This window comes from Entelurus aequoreus, linkage group LG22 (genome assembly GCF_033978785.1).
Source record: "Entelurus aequoreus isolate RoL-2023_Sb linkage group LG22, RoL_Eaeq_v1.1, whole genome shotgun sequence".
NCBI lineage: Eukaryota > Metazoa > Chordata > Actinopteri > Syngnathiformes > Syngnathidae > Entelurus > Entelurus aequoreus.
Genome location: NC_084752.1, coordinates 29,927,537 through 29,950,654, shown reverse-complemented (window position 1 = coordinate 29,950,654; position 23,118 = coordinate 29,927,537). Strand labels below are relative to the sequence as shown.

Sequence of the window (23,118 nt, the reverse complement as noted above, 5' to 3'; positions counted from 1 at the left end):
CGTAAGCACACATGATTGTGCGTGCTGCTGGTCCACTAATAGTACTAACCTTTAACAGTTAATTTTACTCATTTTCATTAATTACTAGTTTCTATGTAACTGTTTTTATATTGTTTTACTTTCTTTTTTATTCAAGAAAATGTTTTTAATTTAGTTATCTTATTTTATTATTTTAAAAAAAAAGTACCTTATCTTCACCATACATGGTTGTCCAAATTAGGCATAATAATGTGTTAATTCCACGACTGCATATATCGGTTGATATCGGTATCGGTAATTAAAGAGTTGGACAATATCGGAATATCGGATATCGGCAAAAAGCCATTATCGGACATCCCTAAAAGAAAGTATTTCAATGGTTGAAATCTGCGCTTTTGCGTGTTATCGGAGTTATTACGGTAATCTACGTCACAGCAGCTCAGAGGAACAAAGCAGAGTGGGCGGGAACAGATGTGGAAGCAAATTTTTACAACAAATGTCTGCATAAAAGTGATAATATATCATATTGTAGGTGTTTATTACCCTTTGCATTCATATTTTGCTGTTTGTTACATTTTAGTTTTGCGTGATTGTAAAAGATGTCTATCGAGGAGCTTGTCTGAGTTTGAGTTTGAGTTTGAGTTTGAGTTTTGAGTTTATTTCGAACATGCAAGCATACAACATGATACATCACAATTTCCGAGAAGTAAAAGAGGAGCGATGTTCATATGTTGTTAATATTCAGTGTTTTATTGTTAATAGTTAAAATTGTAAATTTAACTTTCTTTATTTTAGTGTACATTTTGGGTGTCCCATTCAGTAAAAATTCCATTTGAGGTGGTCTGTCATAACGTTTTTAGAATTCTATCGGACATTGTGACTTTTGGTATGAGTGTTCATAAATTATTAAAAAAAGGGACTCAAACACACATACTGTACTGCAGATTTTTTACAGTTAAATGTGTATATATCATTTATACACACATACACAATGGCCCCCCAGACAAATTTTTTCTCTCAATGTCTCAAAGTCAATATATTTGCCCAGCGCTGTGTTAGATTATTAGTAATTTTAAAGGGCATTTAATTGTGGCTTGGTCTCTGTTAGAGCGGAGGCCAATTTAATTTCGATAAATCTGTAGAATGCTGTTTGAGTGATTTAAACTTTATTAATCCACTGCTTCTCTCCGCAGCTAAACATCATGAGCTTCGTATCCGAGCTGCTAGAGTGGTTTGAGATCAAGAAGCCTGATTTTGTTCGACCAGTACAAGCTGTTGATCTCACAGGTGTGTTTTGGGTCATATACCAACTGGATAAAAATTACATTAGGAGGTTGCTTACAGCCACAACTGATAATGCTAATGTTTTTGAGTTTAATTACACACCCTGGTGGTTATTTTCTTTGGTAACACACACACACTACTATTGATCGGTTAATTCAATAGAAGTGGTAATTTTGGCTTTTAAGGTCGTTTTTGACAAGCTGTTCTGCCTCTTGCAGATGTCTCAGGTTTACTTTTATGTACCAGTCCCGTCAGCGGGAACAGCAACAGGTAACTGCGTCCTCTCTTTACACCATCACAATACTGTGGTATTTATACATGCCGCCTCACACTAGAATGTCCTGTTTCAGCGGTTCTCCTTCATTCATCTTCAAACAACCGTTTGTGCCCATCTCGTCTCCAGAAACACAAGGTAAGAAGCACACAAAATATGAAGGATGGCTTTAATTAGGGCTGCAGCTTTTTAATAATTGAGTAAATTATCGAGTAATCATGTAAAACACACTTTCTACCCTCAAAGCGTATTTCAGGAGAAATTGTTTAACTAAACAAAGCTTTTTCTATTAGCCTTTCTTTATTCTTTCTTTTTTATCAATGCACATACAATTGAAATTGCACCTTTACAATGGGAACATTACTATATATTACTTTTAATATAAAAAGTTAAAAACAAACAAACAGTGTAGCCAGATGAACATGAAACATGTAATTTATAACTCAATCAATCAATCAATCAATCAATGTTTATTTATATAGCCCTAAATCAGAAGTGTCTCAAAGGGCTGTACAAGCCACAACGACATCCTTCGTACAGAGCCCACATAACTAACTAACATAACTAACATAACTAACACATAACTAATAAAGAACCAAAATAAGCAAAAATCATTTTTGATAAAGTATGATAAAGTGCAGGCCTGGGCAATTATTTTGACTTGGGGGCCACATTTACTGACAAAAAATGTGTCTGGGGGCCGGTACATCTATTTTTAGGGACACTAATACAAAACCTCACAATAATGTCTGATTGAATGCTAAAAAGGTTATGACAGACCGCCTTAAAAAACGAATTTAAAATTTTTCTATGAACGATAAAACACTGAATATTGACAAAATATGAACGTCACACCCCCTTTCGATCGACATATTTTACAATCAAGTGAAACGCAACAAAAATGCAACAAACAGTGGAATATGAACGCGAAGGGTACAAAATAAACCCACCTACAATCTGATACATCTGATATATCACTTAGCTTCAGAAATGTCCGCATCTGTGGAAACGCTTCCCGCCCACACTGCTTGGTGCCTCGTCTGAGCTGCTAGTAGTAACTAATTCGATTACCATAGTAACTAATTAGATTACCATAGTAACTAGTATATAATCCAAAAGTGCAGATTCCAACCATTGAAATACTTTGTATAGTTGAAAACTTACGGTCATTAGAAAACATCACTGCACATCATAATGGAAGCTACACTTTCCATCTTAAAGATCTAAAACAATTATTTGGGAATGTCCGGCGGGCCAGATTGAAAAGCTTAACGGGCCGCATGTGGCCCCCGGGCCTTAATTTGCCCAGGTCTGATAAAGTGAGTGAAAATGCATTTAACAATTTTACTCATACACATTTGAAAAGCTATTAATTGGATGGGTGGTGTTGAATTTTGGACAAACAACTCGTTAGCAGTAAATACAAACTGTGGATGCTAACATGCCCTCATGTGTTTGAATAAAACATTTATTATGTAAGTCAAACATACAGTATAAGATGGCGCTGGTTGCCAAAAATAGACTTTTACTCTGTTTATGTGTTTGCTGCTCTTTAATGATGCGTTCTTTTCACGTAGTGCTATTGTGCATTGCTAGCTCCCTTTGACAGTGCAAACATTTCACCACAATAGGCCCTTTTCCATAGAAGTGTGTGGTCTGTTTCCACCATATTTCTCAATTCAGGGTACTTTATGCAAATCAGACTAATGACGAATGGAGGAGTGGTTTAGTATATTTCTCCACTGATACCATGTAAATAAACTGACAATATTAGCTCAAAGTTATTTTACTAAAAAGTAAGTAAATGAAATACAAAGCAATAATGTACAAAACGTTATGCTTTAAGAAAATAAAGTTTACCAAATTGTTCATAAAAAGTCAGCTTTTGTCCACAATGTCAGAAAGTCATCCTCTCTGTAAATGAGAGTCGGGCGATTCCTTTTGGACCATTTCAGCTGTAAATAACAATAAAAAAATAATAAATGTGAGTGTTTATCTCACATAGACATCTCAAACATGTCGCTTTAGGTTGTTAGCATTAGCATTCTGTTCACTCGGGTTGAGGCAAATAACTACACAAATGGAGTGTTACTGACTACTTTTACAACATTTAATAAATTAAATAGTTGATATTTGACATTATTTACCTTCGTTCCACTCGTGTGCTGCCTCCTTTATTTCACATTCATCCAATGGAGTCTCAGAGTAGTAAGCAGCTAAGGTCGTTGCTGCGAGTCCAGCTACATACTCCTCTGTAAATACGTTTAAAAAAGTCCGTCCACTTCTCAAAGCTTCGCCTATCGAAATGTATTCTGTAAAAAATAATAAACAACAATAAACTGCATATAGTTAAAAGACTATGACTGAGTAAAAACACTGCAAGATAGTTTAACCCAGGGGTCCCCAAACTTTTTGACTCCGGGGCCGCATTGGGGTAAAACAATTTGGCTGGGGGCCGCGCTATATATATATATATATATATGTATATATATATATATATATATATATATATATATATATATATATATATATATATATATATATATATATATATATATATATATATATATATATATATATATATATATATAGTGTGTGTGTAATGTGTTGTATATATATGTATGTGTATATATGTGTGTGTGTGTATATGTCTATGTATATGTATAGTGTCCATGGTATATATATATGTAGTAGTGTGTATAGATGTATATGTGTATAGTACAGTATGGTGAGATATATAGGTGTTGATAGGTGTATATATGTATAGTGTGTGTGTGTAGTATATATATATATAGTATGATATATAGTATAAGATAATATAAATAGATATATATATATATAAATATATACTATATACTATATACTCTATCTCACTCACTCTACTATATAACTACATACATCAATATCTACCTATCTATACACTATATACTCTATATCATGTATATACTATATATCTATATCTACATATTATAATATATATATATATTCATACATATATATTCCTCGCGCACTAATTGACTTAAAGAGTGCACTTGCTGCATGTCACGTTATCGATGGTAAAATGCATTTTTAGACAATATGATTTGCCTGAGTGGCTAGGAGACGGTAGAAAATGGACTAGTAACGACAAATTTAAAAAAAAAAATAATAATAATAATAAAAAAAAAATATATATATATTTTTTTTTAACTTGGGACTTCCCGCGGGCCGGATTTTGGACGCTGGGAGGCCGTCTCCGGCCCGCGGGCCGTAGTATGGGGACCACTGACTTAAAGAGTGCTCTGCTGCATGTCACGTTATCGATGGTAAAATGCATTTTTAGACTATATGATTTGCCTGAGTGGCTAGGAGACGGTAGAAAATGGACTAGTAAGGACAAATTAAAAAAAAAAAAAAAATTTGAAAAAAATAAATAATAATAATAATTTTTTTTTTTTTTTTAACTTGGGACTTCCCGCGGGCCGGATTTTGGACGCTGGGGGGCCGTCTCCGGCCCGCGGGCCGTAGTTTGGGGACCCCTGGTTTAACCGATCAGCGTTCTTCAGCAAAAAGATGCCCCACAAAAGTTCCTGCATTTCAAAAGCTCCTTCTGTTCTTCTTTCGTTGTTCTTTCTCTCCGTTGTCAAGTTTGTTGTAATAGAAATACACAAGAAGTAAGAAATAAACAAGTCTCCGTGTATATGTGTTTGAAAAAGAAGTTTCAGAAACGCCCCCAACTTTGTTCAAACAATCAGTGTCCGACAGCACAGCCTGCTCCCGAAAAGGTTCCGGGTAGCTTCCAAAAGTCCCACCTTGTAGGAAGAACTAAATCTACCCAGGTAGTTTTTGGTGCAAACACAGGGGGAACTTTATTTACCCGAGTAAGTGGAAAAATTCCTGTAAAAGTTCCTGCAGTGGAAAAGGAATGTGTGGTTGTCTTTTTCAATATAAATGATAGCACACACACACACACACACACACACACACACACACACACACACACACACACACACACACACACACACACACACACACACACACACACACACACACACACACACACGCACACACACACACATGCCACATCACTGGCAGCACAAGCTGCATCAATAGGTGCACCACTCTCATCTGCGCTCTTTTGAAACAGTCTTGCAGAAAGGTCTCCGTATTGTACTCATTAAAAAAAACTTTGGAGTAACAAAATACAAATCAATGCTTTTTTCGAAGCGAAGTAATTGATTAATTGTTGCAGCCCTACATTATTAAATAGTCAATCTGGAGTTTTCATTTTCTCCCTGTGACTGCGTGGGTTCCCTCCGGGTACTCCGGCTTCCTCCCGCCTCCAAAGACATGCACCTGGGGATAGGTTGATTGGCAACACTAAATGGTCCCTAATGTGTGAATGTGAGTGTGAATGTTGTCTGTCTATCTGTGTTGGCCCTGTGATGAGGTGGTGACTTGTCCAGGGTGTACCCCGCCTTCCGCCCGAATGCAGCTGAGATAGGCTCCAGCGACCTCGAAAGAGACAAGCGGTAGGAAATGGATGGATGGATGGAGTTGGATTTGACCCATGAATTCAGTATCTTGCCAAAACATATGTATGCTTCCAACTTTGTGGGAACAGTTTGGAGGCCCATAAAGAGGTTGGTGTGGAAGACCATGCCAAGAGAGTGGAAGCTGTTATTGCCACTAATTAAACTTCACTCACTTGTCTTTTCAGAAAACAAAAGCTGGACTAAGAAACAGATCAGGTATGACACTTGGATGTTGGTTTTGTAGTCAATGTGCTATCGCATTCATACGTTGCCTTGATTTTCTAAACCCTCCTACTTTGGCTTCTTTGGTCTCATCGCACTCACATTTCCATCCCTGCCCCACCACCATCACCAACACTATCACTCACCCCCCCCTGCCCCCACCCCTCCTGCAGTCGTCCTCTGTCAGCAGTGACTTTCAGCATCCCATTTGGGCTGGACAGTGATGTTGATATTGTCATGGGAAACCCAATAGATTCTGTGTTTCGCTCTGTCAGCACGGACAGCCTCAGTGCCGCCATCCCAGCAACGACGGCGTGTATTCCGTACAGCCCGGCCGAGGACCTCAACCATCTAGTCAGCGCCGCAGCAACATCGCAGCGGTCTTCATGGGCGCCGCTGGGAGAGCTGCCCACTATTGAGGAGGCGCTTCAGGTGGTTCCTTCCCCTGGCTCTAAGGATCGAAAGAAAGGAAGGACTGCAGAGAAAGGTGTCAAGGGGGTGTTGGCAGCCAGGCCAGAGCCCAGGTTGTGTCCCGAGGGCGCCCCTGCCGGTTTCTTTCTGCATTGCCCAATGGAGGACAATCCTCAGCTCAGTAGCTCTGCCCCCTGCCGTTCAGGAGTCATGTACCGGCCGGTCGGTGGAGAGGCTAATGGCGGTGTGAGGCAGGAGAGGCCATCACGAGCTACTGATATGTCACGTGATGATGACTCTGTACTGCGAGATGGCAGCGTAGACTCATCGGAAGCATCTGACGACATCCCCAGAAATGCCCCTGGTAATATGCGACCCAGTAGAGGTCATCACAGCGCCAGCAGCAGCCCACGCATGACAAGCTTCGCTGAGCGACGAGACAGCAAAAGAAAACATCCAGTAGCTACTGGGGAGGACTTGACCACTACCCCAACCACCCCTGGAACGCCACTCACACCCTGCACTTCAGGCCAGCAGGACAGCCCGGGAACCAGAGTTCCTGAGCCGGGCTCAGAGGCGTGGGAGCTAGGGGCTCGTCTGGAGGAAAAACGCAAAAGCATTGAAGCTCAAAAGAGACGGATTGAAGCCATATTTGCCAAGCACAGACAAAGGCTCGGAAAAACAGCTTTCCTTAAAATAAAACGAGAGCAAGGAGAAGGCGGAGGAGAGGGATCAGAGGTTGACAGTCTCACCCTGGAGGAGCGCCTCACTCACATGGAGGAGCAGCTAAAGAAAGAAGAGGACAAGGAAAAGACAGAGAACAAAGCAGACAAGGAGAAAGCCAAGCCATCCGTCTCCAACCCACCTCGGTTAGAGAAGCAGGTCACATTCTCAATTGACAGCAAGAAAGGCCAAGAGAAAGGAGGAGAGGCCGTCCTTGTGGAGTACAATGAAGTCGTACAGAAACTGAGTGAAGCTTTGCAGTCCCTCCAGAAAGACATGCAAAAGCTAACTGAACAGCAACAGCAACTTTTGGGCAACCAAAGACCCCGAAGCTCATACAAAGCCACTCCAAAGTCAAAACTTAAAAGTAACTCCCAGGCACCCACCAAGACCCCTCCCCATACCCCCACAAAGACACCTCCAAGAACGCCCACCAAAAACCTTAGTATGAGCATTAGCAAAGCCTGGATGATACCCACTGGTCCCAATACTTCTTCCGTCTCCTCGCCATCCCGTCGGACTTCCGCTCTCTCTGTATCACCCTCACCAAAAACAGTGACCTCCTCCTCCTGTCCTGCCCCTCGTACCAAGATCCACACCTTGTCCACGCCACGCAGTCCCAAACACCAATCACGACCCCAACCTCACCCACGACCCTCAGAGCTCAAGTTCCCCCCTCTTAATCGTGTTTTGACGCCGACTTATAATGTCGACACCCTCCCTCATCTGCGGAGGGTTTCCCCCAGCAAGTGTCAAGTGCAAACCTCGTCTTCCTTCCGCATTGGCGGGCCTCGAACCCCTCAGGAGTCCCACCAGCCTGCACCGCCACCTGATGAGAGCACCTCGGACACTGGATCGAGTGAGACGCCCACCCAGTTCAGCTTGGAGCTTGAACAAGAAGATGTTGAGGCAGCCGAAGGGCAAAGGGCCTCGGTAGTGCCCATACCACCTCACCAAAGGGTTGACAGCAGCTCTGGCGCTCCCTCTGAATGCTCCTTTGAGAGCGACACTTTATCTATTTCTGCTGCATACAGCACGAGAAGAGATGGAGTCAGAGCTGGCGATGCAGGGAAGCGTGGCAGCATGATCGAGGTGTCACTCTCTTCTCTTGGAGAACCAGACGGGGTCAGCGATGAGCAAACAGATCTTTCTTCTGATTCTATGAGTGACCGGATAGAATCTGCAGTGGAGACGGGCATTGCCCTCGCTTCTAATGCCACAGAGCAACTGGATTTGGCCATAGAAGCTGGGAACTCTTCAGACCAACAAACTGAATCCAGTGAAGAGCAGGCAAAAGTGGACACTGTGGAACAACCTGGAGAAAACAGTGAACCTGGAGCCAGAGGAGGCATAGGATTCTTCTTCAAGGTGAGTGCTACCTAAAAGATGAGTTTTTTTTGCAAATCTTGTTGCGAAAACAGATGGGGGTATCTGCAGGAGGACGGGCTTAATGAAGGGGAGATGGCTCAGCGCAAAGCTCTCCTTCTAGAGAGGCAGCAGAAGAGAGCAGAGGAGCTAAAGAGGAAGAGACAAAGTCAAGAACAAGAACAGGAAAAAAGGCAAGTACCACTACAAAAACAAATGTAACCAAGTCTAAACTCACTTTCCCTTTGTCCCCAGACCACCATCTTCCAATAAGACTGCAGCCTCCACTTTTAATACACTTCCTGTCGGAACCATCTCTCCTTCCCCTACCCCTCCGGCTACTCCAGGCCGCCGTGGAGGTTTCACACGAGAAGAGTATGCCCGCCGCCAACAGCTAAGGATCATGGACAACCTGGACAAGGTGCTGCAGCAGAAATCCACAAGCCAAGGTCGATCGCCTGTGAGGAAGACACGAGCGCGTCCTCGCAGCGTGACCAGGGAGGAGAAACCGTTGTCTCTGAGCCCCGCCAAGAGAGCAAATTGTAAAAAAAAAAAAAATGTCTTCAAGTTAGATGAATGCAAATAATTTTATGACCATGACCTTGTGTTCTTACAGCCTCCAAGATGACCAAGTCTCACTCGTCACTCAACCTGGCAGCTGCCAATGAAAGCAATGGCGGTGATAAGAAAGTCCACAGGTGCTCATTCGATCTGCATGTTTAACATCCTCCATGAACCAGGACGTAGTTTAGTAAGACCACGGTACTGTATAAGGTTGTCAAAAATATCGATACTTAGATACCGACACACAGAAAATGCATAGATCCCTGCTTTTTTCAGTATAGTTAGTACCAAATACTGTACAAAACTATTTCCTCGCTGAACCACGTCAATTATCGGTGTGAGCATCGAGCCTGACTCGGCCGGGGTTTGAATTCACGACCTACCGATCTCAGGGCAGACACTCTAACACAGGGGTGTCCAAAGTGCGGCCCGGGGGCCATTTGCGGCCCGCAGCTAATTGTTTACCGGCCCGCCACACATTCTGCAAAAATTGCAAAATTGATAATATTGCAAAAATTTTAAAAAACATTTTGAAAAAGTGGAATGAGGTGAAATCTAACAAGAAAAAGTTGCAATGTTGACACAAAGCTGCCATGCAGGCTGTTTTTTTTCTTTTGTCTTTCTTTTTCTTTTTTTTGCCATTGCTAAAAAATAAAAAAAGACTAAAAATCTATGTTATAACGAATTATTACTTAAAAAATATCACTTTAAAATGTTTTATGTGGAAAAAATATTGCATATATTGTGTGGTTGCCATATAAAAACATCAAAGTTTTATTTGACCAAAGAGCATAAAAAAACAAAATAATAGTTCAAACGTAAAATCGACAGATATATCTGAAGTTGATCTCGTATTTTAAGTGTTAAAAGTAAAAAAAAACTAATAAAAATGTATCACTTTATGAGTGGGGGACCTTTTGGATCCCAAATATATTTAGTAGGATTTTATTTAACTTTTCACTGTGATTACTCAAAAATATTAAATAATTAAAATCAATGGTGTCCTGCATTATTGATCTTTTAAGGCTCTAATGACTAAATACTGCATATTTCAGTTTTACTATAAAAAAACAAAGTTGTCTTTGACAGAAAACCTTTTTTTTTTTTTTTACTTTATATCAACCTCAAGTTGATATAGAGATTTACTGTAAGAGTTAAATAAAAAATAATAATAATAATTTGACTTATTTTTAACAGTTTAATGTCTGAGACCCTTTATAGTCCCCGGGAGCCCTAAAGGTTAAAAAAAAAAAAATCCATATATTTTGTTAAGGTTTGAAAATGAAAAATATCAAAATGGCCCCCGCATGCTTAAATTTTTCCGTGTACGGCCCTCAGTGGAAAAAGTTTGGACACCCCTGCTTTAACCACTAGGCCACTGAGTAGGTTTTAGTAATGATTATAATAATAATTATATAATTATATTAATAATTAGTAATGAACTCGCCTTCATTCGCGGCTTTAGCACTTTGGCCCTTAGTGAATAAGTATTGAAACTTAATTGTGGAAATTCAAAGGTATTGGTAATGACTACTGCAACTCTGGCATGGTGACAATCATAGTACTGTAATGTTTGAAGCCGTCAACCTGACTGGGTCATGTCATTTGGCAGCCGACCCGCCTCACCTTCTGGATGTGTGACACCGAGTCGGCTGGCCAAGCAAAATGGAGACTGGGAAACTGGTTCCAATGGAACCTCGCCTGCTCCGGAATACACCGGTATGTAGTCTGCTAGCACAGCTTCAGAAGTGCGCATGGGTTTCAAGCGATTCATCAACAACAACAACAACAAGCTTTGATGTTTGTGTTTTCTGGATCAGGTCCAAAGCTCTTCAAAGAACCGAGCTTCAAATCCAACAAGTTCATCATTCACAACGCTTTGTCTCGCTGCTGCCTGGCTGGGAAAGTCAACGAGGGCCAAAAGAACAAGATAGTGGAGGTGAACGTGATGAGTCATTGTATCAAGGCCATACCACCACACCACATACACAGTGATGTACAAAAGTGGTGTTACTCTTCTACTCCTGATCACTGCACATAAAAGGGTGAACTTTGTCAAAACATGCACCCCTACTGTGTTGCCTGCGCTGTTAATTTTCTGACAAATACACCATATGGTGGCGCTGTTATTAAAGTTTGACCCCACCAATAGGGATGGCTATGGTTCAGTTTTTAACTGATCCGGTACCAATTTCCGGTACCTGGGAATCGATGCCGGTATACATTTTTGGTACTTTTGTGTGTGTTAATAAATGTTAACACACATTTAAAACATGTTGACTGTTTTACTTTTCAATGTAACATTTAAAAATGAGCTGATTATGATAAATGCGCTGCCAGGTTGTTATTATATCTTGTTTTCTTATAAAACATTTTAGTCTCATTTGCAATGCAGTGACACTTCCAAGACATTAGATGGCAGTACTGTGTAGACGATCTGTGGTATGTTGTCTAACTAGGAAGTAGCTTTTTCTATGAAGCTGAAAGTGTTATATTGGGCCCTACAAAGTGTTTGTATTGTAGGTATTGTGCATGTTACACACCAGCTTTCTGATTATAGTTGTAGATGGAATTTGGTCTGCACTTTAAAGGGGAATTGTGCTTTATTTTTGGAATGTTAAGTATCAGTCCTAATTTTTATGTCAGACAAGAACACATATGTTGTTCTGTTTTCATGCATTCTAACTCAAAAATAATTGCTAGTAAGAGTCAGCTAACAATGTAGGTAATGGGATTTGCTCAAATCCCCCTATAAAGCACTCTAAAAACATCTAAAAACCTCCATCACAGTTTCATATACATGCTGTAAGTATATACTGTATATAATGTAGTAACAGACACATTCATAATAACATGTCATATTTTATGTATTTTGCTCATTTTGGGCATACGGCATGACGGCAGACTTCATGAGAGCCAACAAAGAGTACTTTGGGACAAAGCATGATCCATAACCTTATATTTTTGAGCCTGAATACAAGGAGGATGAGCTACAAGTTTTAAGAAGCTGAGTGATCAGCAAATCCAGCAAGTAGCACCATTGCTAAGTGCCAAACAAGAGAAACTGTGCAAACTACGAGCAGGATAAAACAATCACTTTCTGTACAATGTCTGCTCTAAAGCTGGGATGCCGACTGATCTTCAGTTTAGATTAAAACAATTTTTTTTTAAAGGTGGTTGCAAACTATCGTCTTTTTGTGTCTCTCTCTCTTTTCACTCTCTAAGTTGAATTTCAAAGTTAACATCTCGGTTGATGGCAACATCCATCTAGTATACAAGTGAGAGGCATGATTTATAATCAAAAATTTGAGGCAAATCATTAATAAGAATAGGGAAAAGAAGTGGACTTAAAACAGAACCCTGTAGGACACCTCTATCAACTAACATTTGATTAGAATGACTGCCATTGACAGAAACATGTTGATATTTATTGTAAAAATAAGAGTTAAAACAAAGGACAGCATTTAGACTCAGTCCAATATGACCAACCATGTGAAAAGCTTTTGACAAATCAATTTAAAAAAATGCACCTGTAAATTGGCCAGTGTCGAATGCAGAAAACAAGTCATTTGTAAATTTAACGAGAGTTGTCGCTGTATAAAAATTAGGAGATAAAATATTAGCTTGAATGACATAGTGAAATAATTGATGAAAAATTTGATTTTCAAAAACTTTGCCAAGAGATTATGGAAATTGATCTATACTTGTTAGCATCAGTTGGGTATCTACCTTTTAAATAGATTAAAAACTCGGGCACATTTCCATATGGAGGGAATAAGATGTGGAGACAAAGAGAGATGATGTGAATCAACCAAAGGATACATCAGTACGTGAGCAGCATGTTTTCACAAACATAGCTTCAAAACTATCGGGACCAGCACTACAAATATTCAGGCCACCGCATTTAAATGGAGTATTGTTGGTTGTTTTTGGATGTTTTTTTAAAGGGGAAATAGATGACTTCCATTAGCTTCATTGTTAGCCACCTCCTTACAAATTTAAAAATTCATTAAAAACAGAAAGACATATATTTTCTTGTCTCACATAAGGATTGTGAATGATAGGCAAAATTCCAAAAAAAGGTGCAGTTTCCCTTTAAGGGGACTCTCAAACATGCCTGTAATATTTGACCAAGATTGCTTGAAAACATGGCCGTAGACTTAGCAACTATTTGTCCATAAGTCATTGGTGATTTGCCTGATGATTATAAAACAACTAGATGAAGCAATTCATGAAGGAATTGCGTGTGAATGCTCCAATGCTGAAGTTGAACTAAAATCCTGGAATTTTTTTTTTTTAGAATTGTTGAAGTAGAACACACAAATCCCAAACAGGCTGAATATTTTGAAGTTGTAATGGTTTGAATCAAATGAGAAATGTAGAACTTTGAATAATGTCCCATTGATTTCAATGGGAATTTCCCAAAAATGTGGGCATTTTGGGAAAAGCGGGAATTTTTTTGAAAATGGTAAAAAAAAAACTTAAATGGTTTAAATGAGTTGAAAAGGTTGGTGTTGGAATTTTTGTAATCCGTTGAGAAATGTTGAAGTTGTAACAAATGGTATTACGGAATTCCTGCAATTTCTGGAAAACTGGGAATTTTTCCAGTTAAAAAAACAACTTTGTTTTTTGTCCTAGTTAAGAGGAATGTTTTAAAGGCCTACTGAAAGCCACTACTACCGACCACGCAGTCTGATAGTTTATATATCAATGATGAAATCTTAACATTGCAACACATGCCAATACGGCCGGGTTAACTTATAAAGTGCAATTTTAAATTTCCCGCGAAACTTCCGGTTGAAAACGTCTATGTATGATGACGTATGCGCGTGACGTCAATCGTTGAAACGGAAGTATTCGGACACCATTGTATCCAATACAAAAAGCTCTGTTTTAATCGCAAAATTCCACAGTATTCTGGACATCTGTGTTGGTGAATCTTTTACAATTTGTTTAATGAACAATGAAGACTGCAAAGAAGAAAGCTGTAGGTGGGATCGGTGTATTAGCGGCTGGCTGCAGCAACACAACCAGGAGGACTTTGAGGATAGCAGACGCGCTATCCGATGCTAGCCGCCGACCGTCTCGATGATCGGGTGAAGTCCTTCGTCGCTCCGTTGATCGCTGGAACGCAGGTGAGCACGGGTGTTGATGAGCAGATGAGGGCTGGCTGGCGTAGGCGGATAGCTAATGTTTTTAGCATAGCTCTGTGAGGTCCCGTAGCTAAGTTAGCTTCAATGGCGTCGTTAGCAACAGCATTGTTAAGCTTTGCCAGGCTGGAAAGCATTAACCGTGTAGTTACATGTCCATGGTTTAATAGTATTGTTGATTTTCTGTCTATCCTTCCAGTCAGGGGTTTATTTATTTTGTTTCTATCTGCAGTTAAGCCCGATGCTATCACGCTAGCTCCGTAGCTAAAGTGCTTCGCCGATGTATTGTCGTGGAGATAAAAGTCACTGTGAATGTCCATTTTGCGTTCTCGACTCTCATTTTCAAGAGGATATAGTAGCCGAGGTGGTTTAAAATGCAAATCCGTGATCCACAATAGAAAAAGGAGAAAGTGTGGAATCCAATGAACCCTTTTACCTAAGTTACGGTCAGAGCGAAAAAAGATACGTCCTGCACTGCACTCTAGTCCTTCACTCTCACGTTCCTCATCCACAAATCTTTCATCCTCGCTCAAATTAATGGGGTAATCGTCGCTTTCTCGGTCCGAATCGCTCTCGCTGCTGGTGTAAACAATGGGGAAATGTGAGGAGCCTTTCAACCTGCGACGTCACGCTACTTCCAGTACAGTCAAGGCTTTTTTATCAGCGACCAAAACTTTATCGTCGATGTTCTCTACTAAATCCTTTCAGCAAAAATATGGCAATATCGCGAAATGATCAAGTATGACACATAGAATGGATCTGCTATCCCCGTTTGAATAAAAAAAATTCATTTCAGTAGGCCTTTAATGGTAGAACGGTTGAAGTGTGTTGAAAAATGTGGAAGGAGTAGTTGCCAGAGAAAAGGGTGGAAATAGGGCTTTGGAAAACCAGGAATTCTGGAAAATCCTGGAATTTTTTGGAACTTGGAAAAAAGGTAGCTTGAATCTCCAGGAGGGTGGAAGGTGTTGAAGGTGTTGAAGGTGGAATGGTTTGAATAGGTTGAAAAATATGGAAATGGTGAAAGTTTGAAAAATGGCCAATTCATTTTAAATGGGGAAACATTTTCTGGAAAACCTGGAATTCTGGGAATTTTGGGAATTTTTCAAGGGAAAAACCGCGATTCCCGAATAAGCCGAACAGTTTGAAGTGGAAAAGGTTTGAATCGGGTGAAAATTGTGGAAGGTAGAGCGCGCCAAAAGAAGAAGAAGAAGTTGAAGAAGTTTAATAAATAGATGCATTTTTCAACACCTTCAACACCTTCCACCCTCCTGGAGATTCAAGCTACCTTTTTTCCAAGTTCCAAAAAATTAGTTACTTGTTAGTTACTTGTTAAATGTGTGTTGTGGATGTACATGTATGTATATGTATATATATATATATGTATATATGTATGTGTGTATGTATGTATATATGTGTACGTACTTATGTGTGTATATGTATTTATATGACATAACATTTGTATATACTATTATTATTATTATTATTAAACATACAGTAAGTAATAAGAGGGGTGGGAGTACATAAGTTTTTACTTCTTCTCACTCCTTTTTGGATATGTTTACATTAAATGTTTATTTTCATTTCTTGTTTCTTTTGCTTTTTATTATTACTATTATTATTATTATTATTATTGTTGTTTTTGTTATTCATTCTTGAATGGCTTTTTTGTTGTTTTTTTTTCAAAATTTGTTGTTTTTGTTTCGTCTACATATTCGAAATAAACATGAAAAAAAAAAAAAAAAAAAATTTGGTGTAGAAAACCAAGCTTTGGAGCATTCACACAATTAGGATAGCAAGACTTCCGAAGCATTTTGACCGCAACCCATAGGGGGCGCCACTAATGTCATATTTCACTTCTTCCTCCTCCAACCACAGGAGATGGAGAAGAGCCCCGCCAACCACTTCCTTATCCTCTTCCGCGACTCCAGCTGCCAGTTCCGAGGCGTCTACACCGCCAACCCCGACTCCCAGGAGCTCATGCGATTGGCCGGCGTGGGGCCCAAGACAATAAGCGGCGCCCAGGTGGAGTCCATGTACAAGTACAGCTCGGACAGGAAGCAGTTCAGCTCCATCCCCTCTAAGACCATGGGCATGAGTGTGGACGCCTTCACCATCCCCGGCCATCTGTGGCATGGGGGAGGCGCGGCGGGCGGAGGCGGCGGAAGCAGGAGGGCGAGCCTCACCAAGAAGGCGCTCGTGTCCAAGTGACGGAATCTACAAGGTGAGGTTTAACCCAGAACCTCAGATTGTCGGAGAAAGAACTCTCGTTGATTTCGGAGGACGTCCTACTCGAGGCGGTCACCATTACAGGTTTTTAAGCAGGTGCACAGATGGAGAGTCTTATTGATTTTACACGGTGCCTGACAGTGGAGGTATTTTGAACTGGACCCCAGATGACGGAGAAAAATGAAGACCGAAGGTCAGATGGATGGATGTTGACGTTCCTTGACTGATCTTCAAACCTTGAGGTAGTTTTTTAAACTCAAGGAGATGAGTGCGCCCGTCTGGAACTCTGTTGATCTCACTGGTTCTTCCTAACTCCTTAAAACCTTCAGAAATCAGTACTCACAGCGCTTCAATTTTTCCTCATTTTGTCATGTTACAGCCTTATTCCAAAATAGAAGAAATGCATGTTTGTCCTCAAAATTCTACACACAATACCCCATAATGACAATTATGTAAATTTATTACAAATACAAAACATGTACATAAGTGTTCACAACGTTTACTCATTTCTTTGTTAATGCATCTTTTGGCAGCAATTACAGCCTTTTTGAATTTGATGTCTCAAGCTTAGCACACCCATCTTTCCAGCACCTCTCAATCTCCATCAGGTTGGATGGGAATGCGTTGGTTTTCATCCAGGATGTCTCTGTACATTGCTGCATTCATCTTAGTCTAGTCAGGGAGGTGACCAAGAACCCGATGGTCACTCTGTCAGAACTACAACATTACTCTGTGAAGAGAGGAGAACCTTCCAGAAGGACAACCATCTCTGCAGCATTCCCCCAATCAGGCCTGTATGGTAGAGAGGCCAGACGGAAGTCATTTCTTAGTAAAAGTTTCCCAAAATGCACCTGAAAGACTCTCAGACCACGAGAAACCAAATTCTCTGGTCTGATGTGACAACAATTGAAGTCTTTGGCGTGAATGCCAGGCGTCATGTTTCTGTCAGGTTCAAACACTGATGACATCTATTAAACAGACAAGAAGCAAGGAATCATGCAGAGACAGTTTAAACACTGATGACATCTATTAAACAGACAAGAAGCAAGGAATCATGCAGAGACAGAGTTAAATTTGGCTAAATGGGGAGAACGCATGGAGCTGCACACTTGAGTTTGAGTTTATTTGGAACATGCAAGCATACAACATGATACATCACAATTTCCAGTTTCTCTTTTCAACATGTTCGAAAAGGAGTAGGAAGAAGCAGAGCTTATTTAATCCTACCCCTTTTCTTTTACATAATAGTTGCTAAAACTTTTGTTCACTTCCTGTTCTCAATTTATTCACAATATACTCCATAAGTAATTACAATAAAAATAAATAAATAATAATAATTGGTGAAGTAAGTTAAATTTCATATGATGAGATAAGTAAGATTATTTTGAGAGTGAAAGAATGGATGGATTAAATAAATTCAGTATTCTTCTTCTTTGTACTTTGTAAACACTTTAAATTTGAAGAGTTTCTTGAAGTGGATCATATTAGTACATTGTTTGATTGCTTTGCTTAATCCATTCCATAATTTAATTCCACATACTGATATACTGAAGGTCTTAAGTGTTGTACGTGCATACAAATGTTTTAAATTACATTTCTCTCTAAGATTATATTTCTCCTCTTTTTTTGAGAAGAATTGTTGTATATTCTTGGGTAGCAGGTTGTAGTTTGCTTTTTAGTCACAGTCTCGCCCAACGCTCTGAGGTACAGCTCCCGCGTCCCTCTATTTATTTGGGAGGTCCCCAGTCAACATCACCGAGGCCGCCTCTAAAAGGAGTGGTCACACATATCATGCAAAGCAGCTCCAGTACGCACAATACGTGACGGAATGTGCCGGGGCCTTGCGATGGCCTTGTCTCTGCTTTGTCTGTGTGCTGTCATCTTATCTTCGTTGAGGTCCTTGAAGTCCTTGGCTGTTAGCGGGCTAAAACAAAGATAACATCTGCGGCTGAGGCCACACCTCAGACAAAAAGTCTAACTTGAGCACAATAGCTAATAACTATAGCAACGGCCTTTAAGCATAAGAGTTGTGTGATAACAGGAAACCAGGCCAATACCATCCCTACAGCACCATGGTGCGGGGGTGCTTGTCAGCGGCAGGAACTGGGAGCATAGTTAGGATAGAGGGAAAGATGAATGCAGCAATGTACAGAGACATCCTGGATGAAAACCTTTCACATTGTCATTATGAGTCTGTAGAATTGAATGAATGTTCTTCCATTTTGGAATAAGGCTGTCACATAACACAACATGTGGGGAAAGAAGTGCTTTGAATACTTTCCGGATGCCCTGTAAGTCAGAGGAAGAATTGTATGAAGAAGGTTGTCATTGATGTGCATGAAAACATCTTTGTGCATTTGCTATACAGTAAAACGCTTTAGTCAAAATGTCTGTTAAGGAGATAATTACACCCGCACGTCACTTTTATACATGATTGCAACTGTCAGGACGCTTTTATTTACGTTTTATTTTGTCCAGCATCCTATCGTGAATGATGTGTCATAATGATGCAGGTGGTTGGCGGATGGTTGGTTAGCGAGATTCAACATGTTCTTTCCCGGTTGCGAAATGACCCCAACTTGCAAATGAAGCAGATTTTTTTTTGTTTTTTTACAGGACACTAGAAACATGAAGGTTACTAACAGGGGCCGTCTATCATCGTGCTCTATTTAGGAGTGCAGGTGAATAAAGATGGTGCTTTAGAAACCGACATTCATGTGTGGAAACATCTATGATCAAGTTCAAAATGTTATTGGAAAACAAGAATTATGGGATGTAGAATTTTACGGTATACCGGTATTAGTATAGTACCGCGATACTAATGAATCATTTTCGGTACTATACCGTCTCTCCGCGTCAAAGTCAAGTCGTGTCATTGCTGGTTTACGAGCAGAGGAGCATGTTCGGCAGCGCACAATCACAGAGTACACTGCAAAAACTGAAATCTAAGTAAGATTAAATATCTCAAATAAGGATGATATTTGCTTATTTTCTGTCTGATAAGATCATTCTTCTCACTAAGCAGATTTTGTGTTAGAGTGTTTTACTTGTTTTAAGGGTTTTGGTCCTATCTTAAAACTCATTTGTATAATCTAGCCTTTAAATCAGGGGTGGGCAATTAATTTTTACCGGGGGCCGCATGAGCTACCCGAGCACTGCTGGAGGGCCACATCGACAATATTTCAATTAAATTTTGCTCAATATTATTTTTGATATATACCGTAAGATAAATAATAATAATAATAATAATAATTAATAATAATAGTAATACTTCAACATAGTGTGTGTAACAGCATTCCATGACTAATATAAATAAATTAACATTAATAATAAATGACAGTAAAATAAGCACACGTATGACTGAGGAGTCATAGTGTAACTTTGTGTGGTGTTTTAGTTGTCCGACTTTTTGTGTGGCCATAAACGCACCAGTGGTTTAGTGCTATGCGTGTTGGTGACAGATGACAAGTTGGTTTTGGCCTGGTTTGTACGGCAGAAAATGACTAGTTTTTCGAGATAGAATTGTTTTACTCATGTTTTTGGTGTGGTTATGTCCGAATATAAACAGTTTTGCTCAATAAAGTGATCGATATAATTCCTGTCCTCGAAGCATCTCGATAGACGTTACAATAATTGAACGGTGTTCAATTGAACGGTGTTGACGAACACCGTTAGGGCCGCTTATTGTCACTGTCACTCAAAGTTGCATTGCAAAATTCTATAGAATAAATATGTTTATTTTGTTTAGAATTCAGATGGGATTTGATTTGGTGCGCGGCATATGCACTGCTCAAGCGTCCGCCATTCCTCATCAACTTTTCTCTTTTTAGCGTCTCGGGTGTAAAGCGTGCATCACTTGTCGCTGCATGTGCACCTTCACTCGCAGGTTACACACGGACACACGCCCATAAATAATACTTTTCAAAATAAAAGCAGCACAGTTGTATTGCGCGCAGGACATAGATGTTTTTTCAACTTTATTTTGTAATTGCAGCTGTTCACATTCACTCACAACCACGCACACGCATACGTCCACACGGAAGTAATACAAATAACGATTTTCAAAACAAAAGCAGCACCGTTGTATTGCACACTCGACATAGATATATTTAAAATTTATTTTGTAATTTATAATTGGCCTCACGCGGGCCGGACAGGGACGCACAAAGGGCCGGATGCGGCCCGCGGGCCGCAGAATGCCCAGGTCTGCTTTAAATAGACCCCCCTTTTTTAGACCAGTTGATCTGCCGTTTCTTTTCTTCTCTCCTCTTCTCCCCTGTCCCTTGCGAGGGGGAGTTGCATAGGTCCGGTGGCCATGGATGAAGTGCTGGCTGTCCAGAGTCGGGACCCCGGGTGGACCACTAGCCTGTGCATCGGTTGGGGACATCTCTGCGCTGCTGACCCGTCTCCGCTCGGGATGGTTTCCTGCTGGCCCCACTATGGACTGGACTCTCGCTGATGTGTTGGATCCACTGTGGACTGGACTTTCACAATATTATGTCAGACCCACTCGACATCCATTGCTTTCGGTCTCCCCTAGAGGGGGGGGGGTTACCCACGTATGCGGTCCTCTCCAAGGTTTCTCATAGTCATTCACCGACGTCCCACTGGGGTGAGTTTTTCCTTGCCCGTATGTGGGCTCTGTACCGAGGATGTCGTTGTGGCTTGTGCAGCCCTTTGAGACACTTGTGATTTAGGGCTATATAAATAAACATTGATTGATTGATTGATTGATTGATAAATCAGGGGTGTCCAAACACACGGAAAAATTAAAGCATGTGGGGGGCCATTTTGATATTTTTCATTTTCAAACCATAACAAAAGATATGGATTTTTAAATTTAATTTTACCTTTAGGGATCCCGGGGACCATAAAGGGTCTCAGTTATTAAAATGTTAAAAATAAGTCAGATTTGTATTATTATTTTTTATTTAACGCTTACAGTAAATCTCTATATTAACTTTAAAAAAAAAAAAAGGTTTTATGGCTTTTCTGTAAAAAACTATTTAGTTTTTTTTATAGTACAACTGAAATATGCAGTATTTAGTAATTAGAGCCCTAAAAGATCAATAATGCAGGACACCATTGATTTAACTTCTTTAATATTTTTGAGTCATCACAGTGAAAAGATGAATAAAATCCCACTAAATATATTTGGGATCCAAAAGGTGCCCCACTCATAAAGTGATACTTTTATTTTTTTTTTTTACTTCCAACACTTAAGTTACGAGATGAACTTCAGATATATTTGTCGATTTTACGTTTGAACTATTATTTTGTTTGTTTTATGCTCTTTTGTCAAAGAAAATGTTGATGTTTTTATATGGCAACTACACAATATATGCAATATTTACCACATAAAACATTTTCAAGTGAAATATTTGAAGTCATTGGAGCCTTGAAAATAATTCATTATAACTTGGATTTTTTTTGTCATTATTTTTTTTTTGAGCAATGGCAAAAAATAAAGAAAGACAAAAGAAAAGAAAAAACAGCCTGCATGGCAGCTTTGTGTCAACATTGCAACTTTTTCTCGTTAGATTTCACCTCATTCCACTTTTTTTAATGTTATTTTTAATTTTTTGCAATAGCATTTCCAGAATGTGTGGCGGGCCTGTAAACAATTAGTTGCAGGCCGCAAATGGCCCCCGGGCCGCACTTTGGACACCCCTGTCCTAAATGATCTCAGTAAGATATTACAACTTGTTGCTGAGATTTGATGACCTATATTGTGTAAAACATGCTTGAAACTAGAATATCAAGTGTTGCAAAGCTGTGTCATCAACACTCACAAGTATAACACTACTTTTTTAGAGTAAAACTTCTTACTTCAAGCATAAAAAAAATCATGATGCCGAGCGCATATCATTATGTCAAAATAATGGCACTAGCATTTACTTCATTTAAGAATATTTTTCAACATATTGAGCAAAAAGGTCTCTTTTTTTTTTTCTACCAAGAAAAGTGCACTTTTTATTATTGAGAATATACTTATTTGAAGGTATTTTTGGGTTCATTGAGGTTAGCTAATTTGACTTGTTTTGGAAAGTCTTGACAAGCCAAATTTTCTTGTTCTATTGGCAGATAATTTTGCTTAGTTCAAATAAAATACCCCTCATTTTTGTATTTTTTTCCCTTGTTTTTGAACACTGACTTTTTGCAGTGTACTTACAAGCAGACACAGTGTGTAGACAGAAAAGGGAGAACGGACGCATTTTGGCTTAAAAAGTAAAGATAAAGGTGAAGTTATAACACTGAAACGCTCACAGGAAGAGGTCCTACCACAGTGTGACAATCATTGGTACTTTAATTAATTTAAGACATGGCTAGCTAGCTAGCGGCTAACGTCCATCCGCCGTCGACAGTGTTTTAGCTACTTCTAAATCACTAATCCTGGTCTCCATGG

At 39.7% G+C, this 23,118-nt stretch overlaps 1 protein-coding gene across 7 annotated transcripts in view; it reads left to right on the top strand.

Moving 5' to 3' along the window:
* The window catches only part of LOC133639499 (calmodulin-regulated spectrin-associated protein 3-like), a 64,903-nt gene extending 44,995 nt beyond the window's left edge, over nucleotides 1–19,908 (top strand). For 5 of the 7 annotated variants that reach the window (XM_062032843.1, XM_062032842.1, XM_062032840.1 and 2 more), the window contains 11 exons: nucleotides 1,173–1,266; nucleotides 1,482–1,533; nucleotides 1,614–1,675; nucleotides 6,237–6,267; nucleotides 6,447–8,775; nucleotides 8,845–8,966; nucleotides 9,028–9,314; nucleotides 9,389–9,470; nucleotides 10,949–11,055; nucleotides 11,157–11,275; nucleotides 16,362–19,908. In XM_062032843.1, coding sequence (XP_061888827.1) covers nucleotides 1,173–1,266; nucleotides 1,482–1,533; nucleotides 1,614–1,675; nucleotides 6,237–6,267; nucleotides 6,447–8,775; nucleotides 8,845–8,966; nucleotides 9,028–9,314; nucleotides 9,389–9,470; nucleotides 10,949–11,055; nucleotides 11,157–11,275; nucleotides 16,362–16,694 — 3,618 coding nt within the window. In that variant the 3' untranslated portion in view covers nucleotides 16,695–19,908. The remainder of the gene's footprint in view (nucleotides 1–1,172; nucleotides 1,267–1,481; nucleotides 1,534–1,613; nucleotides 1,676–6,236; nucleotides 6,268–6,446; nucleotides 8,776–8,844; nucleotides 8,967–9,027; nucleotides 9,315–9,388; nucleotides 9,471–10,948; nucleotides 11,056–11,156; nucleotides 11,276–16,361) is intronic. The other 2 variants (XM_062032839.1, XM_062032844.1) reach the window with 2 other exon arrangements.
* The last annotated feature ends 3,210 nt before the right edge of the window (nucleotides 19,909–23,118 follow it).